At 46.6% G+C, this 11535-nt stretch overlaps 1 protein-coding gene across 7 annotated transcripts in view; it reads right to left on the reverse strand.

The window, feature by feature from the left end:
• Nucleotides 1-10418, reverse strand: part of asap1b (ArfGAP with SH3 domain, ankyrin repeat and PH domain 1b) — a gene marked incomplete at its 5' end in the record, with an annotated part of 41722 nt that extends 31304 nt beyond the window's left edge. For all 7 annotated transcript variants that reach the window (XM_084457548.1, XM_084457545.1, XM_084457542.1 and 4 more), the window contains one exon: nucleotides 10293-10418. In XM_084457548.1, the coding sequence (XP_084313674.1) occupies nucleotides 10293-10418 (126 nt within the window). The remainder of the gene's footprint in view (nucleotides 1-10292) is intronic.
• Between the last annotated feature and the right edge of the window lie 1117 nt (nucleotides 10419-11535).

Raw genomic sequence — 11535 nt, forward strand, 5'->3', positions numbered from 1 at the left:
TTTAGATTGTTAGCTATTACCATAAAACTACTTTATATTACTTATATCTACAAAAAACATTATTACTAGAACAGTATTGGCCATACTGTACAGTAGGTCTACATTGGCAAGTAATGATAATATTAATCAATGCTTATTCTTTTCAAAGTAATCCATTTATGTAATAATTACAGTATGTCCTTTGCTCAATCAAGCACCCACAGCCATTATGAGGAGAAATAAAAGATGTGAAAGAGACCGATTTGGCTCTAAGCGTTCAGCTCTTTGATGCCAAAGAAATCGATGTAACACAGTGAGCTTGGCACAGTCCTCCACACTCCCCTGGCAACCGGCAAGAATGCATCGAAACTCTGCCCTCTCAAAGCCTGCAAACTAGTCAATATAGTCGATGCTTTGTTCTAATCTAGCAGCAGCCAATCAGAAGGTCCCGAAGCAACCCCGTGGGATCGGTGAGTGGGCCAGCGGCTCCACATCCCTGCGCTGCCTCACCAGAAACAGCAGCGGAGGGAGTGAAGTGGCATAATTCCCCATTCCTGTAAAAAGAATCCAGTTTATATGGCGTTTCATAGCCCTGCCTGCGTCGATTCCCCTGAGTGACATCTACAGTACCTCGAAAGCCCATTCTGTGCTGTGAAAAAAAAAAAAACAACGTGTGAGTGTCAGAATGCTTTCAAGCGGTCGGGAATCGGGGGGACCTCGCCGGGGGCGGGGCCGCGGGAGGTCAAGCATGAGGTGGGGGTGGGGTTGAAGGACACGAGAGCGCGACCGGGAGGAAGAGGGGGCGGAGAGCAGCCGGCGTCGCACCGCACGTCCTTCCTCCAGAGGCCTTATCCCGCCGCGGCAGACCGGACACTTCCTCCCGCAGCTGTCTGTCCACAGGAAACAGGAAGCGGGGCGAGCGAGGCCTGTCACCCCAGCGGCTTCCTGGTTTGTGTCCAATGGGATGACAGACAAGGGCGCATTCAACTGACGAATGATAAACGGCACATCAGCTGGGAAGTTAGTGGACAGGTCTTCTCCTCTGTGATTCATGGCTCTACTGTGAGTATATGTTTACTCTTCGCTCCCTGTCAAGTTCTTGACCTCATCCAACCCATGTCTCTCTTCTCTGTTTTCTCTCTCTCTCTCTCTGCCTTCTAACCCAAGCGTCCAAGATCACCGGGTCAGACAGCAGTGTGGGTACCATGGAGATGTTATCTAGCTAGCTGTCTCACGCGTCAGCTAAACATTCTTCATTTCGTGGTTTTGAGAGTTACCCTGGCCAACCGGTTTCCTGTCTGTTAGTGTATGTCCATCTGTCTGTTCCCCCTAAAGAACACGCACGCACGCACGCACACATGCACACACGCACACACACACAGCTTCAGTCACAACACCTCGGACAACAGAAGCCTGTCAGACTTTTAGATCTCTGTCTATACTGTAGGTGTTAATGAAATAAATACAATTATCTCCCTGTGTTGTGACAGAAGATTCTAGAGGCTCTAGCAGGAAGGGTGGGGAGCAGGAAACCAGAGAACATCCCTTTCTCTGGCCAGAGAGCCCTGAACTTTCCAAGTGGAACGGAAAAAAAAGGAGGATGTAACATTTCCAAAAGTAGCTGAGGTCAGACTTCTCTGTCTCTCAACACACACACACACACACACATGCAGCAAACACACAATTGATTTAATGCTGCATTACTGACCAGCACCAAATGGCTTGGATAAGGCATTACAGACTGTGACAAAGACAGATTCTTACATGCCGGTCAAGAACAAGGCTCTGACTGAGCAAGGTTATTATACTTGGCGGGTACTGGTGTTGCTGGCCTTCTCTAAGACCACACCGTCAACGGGTAACAGCGCGTCCAATCCATTCAGGGATTAGGCAGCGGTTGGCAGAGCCAGCAAGAGTTAGAGGGTGTGAGAGTCCCAGTCTGTCAAGGCTGTCAGCACGGGGAGGAAGCGGAAGGCAGGATGAGGAGGCGAGATGGTGGAGAGATCGGGTAAGAGCCGAGGAGAGGAGGAGGAGGAGGAGGAGGAGGAGGAGGAGGGGGCAGAGACTTCCGAAGACAGCAGGGCAGGCCTATCTCTCCAGAGGCAGTTCGTTCCATTTAGATAAGGGGAACTAGCAACGCTGGGGGTAGAGAGGGAGCCTGTCTCAGGAGCCAAATATGGACCTCAGAGCCTCAGACAGACACCCTACTTCCATCTCCCGTCCCCGAGTATGGAGAGCCCCATCCCACATGAGGCTAATAACTCTCTCTCTCTCTCTCTCTCTCTCTTCATCCCTGAGGAGCACACAACTATTATGCTGGGTCAGGTGAACCAAAGGTTTACTCACAAACCCGACTGTTCACACGAAACCAAAGATCACATTAGTGAACCAATAGAAAGGATCCTGATATAAAACAACTCCTGTGAAGTGCATGGGCGTATAAAACAATGTGCTGCAGAACAACCCTGGGGCAAGACAATGCTTGTTTGACTTTCCTTAAAACAAATGTTATCCTGAATGTCAATCAATAGCTGAGATGGCAAATAGCGTACGTGTGTTAGCCTACTTTAAACAGCAAGGTCGCCTGGATCAAAACCTACCTTATGTTTATTCAGCTCAAACAACTTCAACAATGTCCTGGATAAACACAAAGTAACCATAGCCACCTCCACTGGAACCCACAACTGTAGGCCCCACTGATCTCTATCAACAGGAAGTTAATCAGGTATAAATGCTTAAAAAAACGCTACAACTATGCTCTAATTTACACGGTACGGGTCAATTGAACACTAGCGCGCCTCATACAACCTCCACCAGCAACAATAACAAACGCACGCTGCGCTTATCAGCCATCTCTCCCTTTATCAGTGAGCAGCTGATAGGTCTCACACCTCAGCTTCCTGGCCTCTCGAAAACCACAGAGCGGCGCATTCAACAGGATCCGGCTGCAACGGCCCCAAAAAAAAGGAACGAGCCGTTATGCGCGATAAAACGGCCCTGATCAGAAGTGGCGCGTTTTTCTCCGGGTCCATGCCGCACGGCCACGGTCAGGCCTTCGTCCTGAGTCATGGCCCTCAGGGTCCCGGTGCTTTACAGCATTCCTCCAGCTTCTTCCTCCAGACCAGGTCTCCAATTTCAACCCCCCCCCCCACCCCTCCTTGGGGCGGAGTGCAGCTATTCCACAAAAACCACAGGTGGATGTATGACATCCACTCCCACTGGCTATTGTGTTATCAGCGCACACTTGAGCAACACGGCGGGAAAAATAGCTGAGCTGTGGTTTGTCCTTGACGGTGACTGAAGACCCCCAGAGGCTGCTTTACCCGTCTGTTGTGGTTACAGACCTGTCTATGCTCCTTTTAGCCTCAAGATACTGTCACTCAATATTTGCTCCTGCCATGCCGTTTAAATGACGGTTACAGTTTACATGTTTTTAATCTGTCCAACCCAAGAACACACACGATCACGCGCCAAAACTAGTGAGACTCCCCTCGCTGGTTGTGAGATCAGTTCCTGCTGCGGATCCAGGGGGGGGGGGGGGTCTACAGTACGTGACCTCTGTAAGCGCTGTGGGGACACAGAGCCAGCTTGTGTAATGTTACTTAGGAGCCAACTAGCCGTCGGCTGCCAGGCATGTTCAGCACTTCAAATGAAAAGCTGTATCAAGTGCCCAGCTGACACACACACGCACACACACACACATAACACTAACACATACACAGCGAAAACACACACAGATAGCCATTGTTAGCCTATACACATGCGCACTCACACACACACACACACACACACACACACACACACACACAAACAGAAGCTACACAGACATGCACAAATAGAGCAGGGCATAGCACCATCCTGCCCACTCAGCGATCATAGAGTCAACGATGGAGTGTTTATCCCTCAGGCCACAGGAGTGTATGCCTCAGCCAGCAGCCCTGTCTCTGGGCCTGGGGTCGTCATAGAGGAAGAGCAGCAGCCTCAGTAGCACGCACACATACAGGAATAGACCAAGGGCTTATTCAATGGAACATAAAAGCCTGGGAGGAAAAAACGAATTTGGGGTTCATTTGCTGTCAGTGTGGGTGCAGACAGAGACAGGCCAAAACCCCGACCCCCCCCCCCCTCCCGCCACACACACACACACACACACACACACACACACACACACACACACACACACACACACACACACATTGCCCAGCCACAAGAGAAAACCAAAAGTCTGACCCCCCCCCCCCACCCCTTCAAAAAAGATCCTTAAGAAATCTCCAGGCCATAGTTCCAGTTCCAGCCTGTGGATTATCTTTGTGTTTTGGGTTTGCTTGTTGTTTGTGGGGTTTGTTTGCCATCTGACGGTGGGAGGGGGGGTCAGATAATCAGACTGCTGGCCACAGCTGCCGGCCTACCTTCCTGTCCCACAGCTGCACCACATATATCATCAAGGGCTATTAGCGGACAGCGGATTAGCTCCTGATCAGGTTTAGCTCCGGCAGTGGGGCTTTCAGCCCCTGATCCCTACGCTCTCTCTCCCCAGGTTAGGCCAGGGAGAGTCGGGGGGGGGGGGGGCGGTTCCACATCTGTCTGGGCTGGGCAGCGCCCTTCGGCCGAGCAGGGACGGCGGTGAAATGGACGCTCTCCTTCCCCTAATGGATCTGGGCTGGCAGCAGGAGGCCAGAGGGGCCAGCGTGGTGGAGCCGCCCCGCACTGATGCGCTTACACAGCACTTTAAAAAAAAAAATAATAAAAGAAAAGAAAACGCAACCTCAGATCTGACCCTGTGAGAGATGGAGCCTGCGGGGATTATGCTCCCACACACTCTCCGTTTACCTCGCAAGCTCTTCTAAACGATGGGCCTCTTTGCGCTTTTTCAATGACAACCTTTTTGTTGTCGCATTTTCAGTGGCACGGAAAATGTGATGGGGGTATTAGGCTAGATAAAGAGCCAAGCCAAGCTGTAAGCAGCCATTCACTGTTCTCTGGCACAAGGGACTGAAATGAAAAAAAAGAAGCCCTAGCTTCATCAATAATGAAGCCGGACACATCTGTCCTGAGGTGAGAATGTTTTTTTAGCTAAGAAGCCTTGAATAGCGTGCACTCACACAAAATCTGAGTAATGAAATCTGCCTCACTTGAATAATTCAGTCTTTTTTGTATGACTTGTTCTAATTGCAAAAATCGCACCTGGATCAACTAAATCAAGAGAAGACATCAGCAAGATTATTTGATCAACTGTGGTGTAAAGAGGAGCCATATACTGTACCACTGAACTTCATTATGTTCTCGTCCCCCTCAGTGAATTAAAATGTACATCAAAAATCAGCATTCAGTTTCATAGTTCATGTGAACCTTGGGATTTTTTTAAATAATTTTTAATCTCTGAGTCTGAGAGAAGCTGGCAGATGGATTTTGTTTGAAGATGTTTATTTTTAAGGCTCTACATGGTTTGGCCCCCCACTATCTGGCTGAACTGATTCAAGTTCGGGCGACATCTAGAACCCTGAGGTCCTCCTCCGAGACTCTTTTAACAGTCCCTAGATCAAGACTTAAGACCAAGGGTGACTGAGCTTTTGCGGTGGCTGGCCCAAAGCTCTGGAACAGCCTCCCTCCACACATTAGACACGCACAGAACCTAGGGCTCTTTAAGTCTCAGCTTAAAACGCACTTGTTTTCACTGGCTTTTGAGGCCTGATAGCCTACATCCCTTGTCCTGTTTTGTGTCCTTTCCTTTTATTGTTCTGTGATTATGTGCACTTTATTCTGTTTTTTTGTTTTATTTTATTTTATATATTGTACAGCACTTTGGTGCAACTTCGGTTGATTTTAAACGTGCTTTATAAATAAAGTTGACCTTGACCTTGATGGATTTGCTGATTAATTGCAGAGCACTTCACTAATTGAATGTGTAAAACTGGACAGAGGACAAACATATGTCGTATGTCTCACTCACACAAATGTAATCTGCCTGTGAAACAAATGTGTCTCTCGCCAGTAGCATGAAGTCAGCATGTGACAGGGATGAAGGCTCACATGACGATGTGTCATCTCATCTGTATCATTCCTGACTCAAGTTTTCTATTTTCCAGGAAAAAAACAGAAGTCATTATTAATCATAACTTCTATAACCGTCTAGTCTCTTCAAGGACGATACCACAGCTGAAATAGCTCGGATGTTTTTGTGTCTCCATCATATCAAAAAGCAATTATTTTCCAATTCCATTCATGCATAAACAATCTGTCAACTGAAATTCAATCCCACTTCCATCCCTGGAAGACACAAATAAGACAATTGAAAACCAAAGAGTAAAAAACAATGGAATACTTCACTTAGCCTACTGTACAATTATTGCAAAAGAAATTCGGTGAAAACATTGTCCCTGAGCCCTCCTGTTGCTAAGAGAGGCCTGCTCAGAGGAATGCCAGGCCAGGGAGGGTTTCCCTGGTGCTCCTGGCAATTGTTCTTTCTGGTTTGAGAAGAAAAAACAGTGACGCAAACCAGCTGTAGTCCAGAGACCAAGGAGGGGGCCTCAGCAGCAAGGGACTGACTTGGTCTCTTGTTGCTATGTTTTAGCCATGTTATGTCAGAACTGAGGGCATGACAGACGCGAAGATGAGCGCATGTTTAAAGAAACTGCACATCCCAGTCTCATCTGAACAAGCATGGTTCTCCATAATGACCTGATATAATGCTGTTACAGTTATTCCATGGGATACCATGCCATTACATAGTATGCTTCAATATGACTCAGGGTATTATGGGTTGAGCCCACAGCCCCAAATTGACGTCTCTTCCTGTTATGCATAAGGGCACGTTAGCAAGCTGAGGCTTTTATTTTTAGCCGCCTGTATCTTGCTGGCCATCTCGCCACTCATTGTTTTCTGAATTCCTTTTTTTCTCCACACTGATCCAAATATAGCCAGTAAACATGTTGGGGATGTTTGTATTGTTTTGACTGTGGGGCAAACTATGTGGCCCGGGCCATAAGGAAAGAGCATACTCACTCTGTGTGACGGTTTGGAGGTTCATGAAGATTGCTGTCATTGTCTCTAAGCGCAGTAATCAATAATGGATGTGTGGGGCTGAAACTGGAGGTTCTGGTGTCGCTGATGCGTCTCCTGTTCTCAGCACCTTTCAGGCGACTCCGTCTGAACAGTGGCAGCATTCAGGAGATGACGACAGACTCTGCAGCAGGCCAGCTCTCCCCCTCAGGTTACCCCATTAAATATTCACCCCTGTACCTTTGCATAATTTACCTTGTCAACACACTGAGGGAAGTACTTGGGACATACGGAGAGACCTCTATGATGATGAGACAGTGTTTTGAGATTTACAGGGTTTTAGGAAGATTGTGCTTAGTGAAAGAAGACATGTTATAGGTCATAGAGTGCACTTCAGTTGGCTCTTGAAGATTCATTCAACAAAGATAGACTAAGCCTTAAGCCTGCGTATAAGTAGTTAACATTCCTCACACTTATGATTCTCCTAGGAAACCATGACAACACTGAACAAGTCCCGGAATACTGTTGGCTGATGCTGATGCACTGAACCAAGTTGAAAGTCGATCAGCTTTCCGACATATTCCTACATCTGGAGGGTGTGTATATAGTTTCCCATTGCTGGAACCTGGAGAGGCAAACTGCTGATTTGGATAAATGTTCCAGAATGCTCGCTTCAATGGCATCTCATCTTTGTTTAAAGAGGAAAGATTATACGTTGCTAGTCTTTGTTGCCAGTAAAATGGGTCGTGCTGGTCATGTGATCCCTGCCAGAATTCCAGAGTGGCTACCGAAGCCCGGCACACATGGCGGCTCTTCCAACAGATGTTTTTCGTTTGTACTGCAGTCTCCGAGAGCGGAGGCACGGAGCCAGCGAGGTGATTCATGACGCGAGCCTTTCCTTGTTACACTAAACGAACAAAAATTTGCTCTGTGTGGAGAATAAACATGGCTCCAGGCCTGTTTTACTGATTTTGCTATTATTGTACTATAAACTTTAGGGAGAGTGAGGGGACGCTGAGATGAAGAAACGCATGGTCGATGAATAGACCAATGAAGATCACAACATGCAGATTTGTCAAATGTAGGCAGGCCTATATGTGGTACTGTATATTTAGGCCTCCATCATAATTATTAGCATGGATCATATGCATACTGTTTGGTTAATTCAGGGCTTTTGACCTGTGGAGTGTGTGGTTAGGCTAGTATGCCTTATGTTGTGATTATAACGTTCATTACTAAAGGGAGCTGCTTCGGCTAATAATTGTTGTTTCTGTTCCAAACTGCTCTATATAGCCTTGAGTTCTGTCAGCTGGGCCAATCGATTGATCCACCTAAGATCGAAGCCGGTTGATTTTCATTCTAAAAATGAGATCGTGATCGTGGATACTCCGTCAAGAATGTTTAATACAAAGAAAACTGATCTATGACACCAAAAACGCTAACCACAAATTATATTGTAGTGCTTGTTTGTTGTGCAACATATCAACTGACTAGTTGTCAAAATAAATTGCACCCAAACTGGTTAGCCAGCTATCCCAAGTTGATAGTTATTTGGCTGGTTAGCCACCTAATCAGGACTGACAGTCCCAGTTAGCTAGCTAGCTAATGTTAGCATAGCTCTCGATGAACAAGCAAGTTTGCCTGCAGTGTGAACATGGTGGTTCACTGACAGCTGTTCACATGAGAGAAAAGTAGAGTCCAACAAATGTTTACAGTTTGTTTCGTTTATGATGGGAACAGCAAGCAGAGCAACGAGCGAGAGAAAGAATGCAGCATCACAGAGTGCGTTCACGCAGTCACACAGGTGCAACGTGCAGAATTGATTGGAGTACGCATCAATGTGTTTACAATATGTGTTTGTGTGTGTGTGTGTGTGTGTGTGTCTACGCAAGCTCTTTCAGCGCATACAATATGTTGTGAGAAGACTAGACCACGTTGCAGCTCCATATGATCGGAACAAAGGAGGTGGTCTGGCTGATGTTCAGGCCGATGTTAAACGCCATATGCGTGGAAAAGCTTTCTAATCCTGAATCAGTCTCTATCCCAGGATATCTGTGACAGCAGCTGAAGGGTTCTCTCTCTCTCTCTCTCTCTCTCACTCCCTACCCCCACTCTGCTCTAGACAGCCAGCGTTCTGCTCTGCTCTGGCCTGGAAGCTCTGCTCTGGATTTGTGCGGGTTATGTAACATGGACCAGTGAGGAGTGGGCCAGCACACACACACGCACACACACATACACACACACACACACACACACACACACATCCTCCTACTCTATACTATTCCAATGCTATCCGCCCCCTCTGCCTAGCAACACAGGCAGTTTCAGAAGAATTCAATTCACTAAAATCCCAACATATTGGACCGTGATGTACCCTGTCCCTGTCTTGCACTGTTGTCATGATGCAGCGCCACAAACAAGGTCTGCATGTTTCACTGGGACTTTGAGGCCTTTGAATACGTTAATAAAAGCAGTTAACAAAAGCAACGAGGTAGGCTATGTGATCTGCGTAGTACACTTTTAGTAAACAATTAATAACATGGGTCGTTTAGATTAGGACAGATTAATATGAGGAAACATGCATGGTTGGCTACGAAACTAATATCCATGTCTGTCTGATACATCAATCCGATGCAATTCATCATATCAACAGGTGCAGCCTCTGATGTCAAGCTTTCTTGAAGTAGCAGGCTACTGCTAAATTAGTAATGCAGTGTTCTCACCCTTTTATCTTTGTGAGGGAGCGTTTAGGGCTGAGAGAGTGGATCATATTGGTAAAACAGTAAGCAGGTGTGTATGGATCATTCACCAAGCCATACAGTAAGCCTCTATGTCATGCAAGAGTAACAACATTTGGCGTCAGGTGGGAAAGCATGAGCATATTCATGGTGACCCTCTAAATGTAACCTTGACACGGTACAATGCTTATCACATTCATTCAGTTTCCTTTATTTGCAGATCAGATGTCCTAAGGGACTTTCATTCCAGGGTAGGCTATCCAGTGGACTGTGGCAGTCGTCAAAGGCCATAAGAAGTCTACCATCAAATGTCTAAAGCAGGATACTTTGTGTGTGTGTGTGTGTGTGTGTGTGTGTGTGTGTGTGTGTGTGTGTGTGTGTGTGTGTGTTGGTGATGATAATACAATGAATTGGGCAAGACTATTAAGAACACACGACGGCCATCTCTTTCCAGTAGGCCTAAGCTTAAGCTATTATTTTCATCAGTGCGCAATGGTCCCTCTAGTCCCCTGCTCCATTGCATGCAGCACGTCCATCCATCTGCAAACGATGTTACCGTGATGTGGCCTTGCTTACCTCTTCCAGAACGTTGACCGTGTTCCGACAGCTCTGCAAGCGGGTGGTGAAGCTGGACGTTGTGGGGGAATTATAATCCTCTGTTGTTTCCGAGAGAAACTCGGACACCGATATTTGATCCGGCATCCTTCAGCAGGGAAGCGCCCAGAGGAGGATGGAAATAATCGCTCAGAAAGTCTAAATCATGAAAAAAAAAAACTGGCAAAGAATACGTGATGTGACGGCGAGTCTGGATGGGGGGGAAAGATAGTTTACTAACTAGATATCGTTGTGACAAAGACCTGTCCCTTCTCCAATTACTTGGGGTTGGTTCTCTTATGACTTCACTGTCCCCAAGGGAAAATGGGGAAAGGGAATGCACAAAATTTCGGCCCCCTCCCTCTGTGCGTACGTTAGCCTATCCCTTGCTAAAATTACCACAAAAAAACAATTCCTTTAAGTAAATGCCCCTTTGCCTTTAACAAAACCCGAGAAGAAGAAAGCTGAATAGAATAGCGGATGGCCTCATTAGCTATTTCTGAGGATGTTCAACAAGCCCCCTTCTTTGCCGTCAAACTGTACTATGATGTCCCGATATTTTGACTGTAAATTATCATAGTCCGTATCAGCATAAGGTCTATTTGCAGCAGGGTTTGGTCTCCTCTCGCCTTCCCTTCTCTCGGTTTCTCCGGTTTTAACGGACAACGCTGCCTGTCCTGAAATTCACAACCTCTCTCCCTCCCGCTCGCTCGCGCTCGACAACTCTCTCACCCACCCACCTCGCGTGACGGGGCGAACAAGGAAGAGCTCTGCGCATGCTCAGACGGCGTAATACTCAGAGTATATCCGCAGACGAAAACAATGTTGTGATGCGTATATTTAACGTAAACTTTATTAAAATGTCTAATCTACGTCTTAAACTGGCAGTAACTTTGCCTCCTAAAGCTCTTCACATACCATTTTTAAACAGATAAAAGCACGTGTATGCAGTGAGAAAATTCATTCTTCAAGTTTATTTCTTTTCTTTTTTTCTTTCTTCAAGTTAATTTCTTTAAGCACCTTTACTGGGACTGGCTGTTAGCAATAGCCTATAACTACATACCTTTGATCGATGCTCAGCGTAGGAGACGGCCTTAAGGGACAATAAATCAATTAGATATTGGCTTACAGCACTAAATCTAACATGTCTAAGGCCCCCTACCATTTACGTGGGCAATTGTCTCACTGCGTGAGATTTCACCGAATCCAAGGCTTTTGAAGAGAA

This window comes from Borostomias antarcticus (assembly GCF_949987555.1).
Source record: "Borostomias antarcticus genome assembly, chromosome: 2".
Lineage (NCBI taxonomy): Eukaryota > Metazoa > Chordata > Actinopteri > Stomiiformes > Stomiidae > Borostomias > Borostomias antarcticus.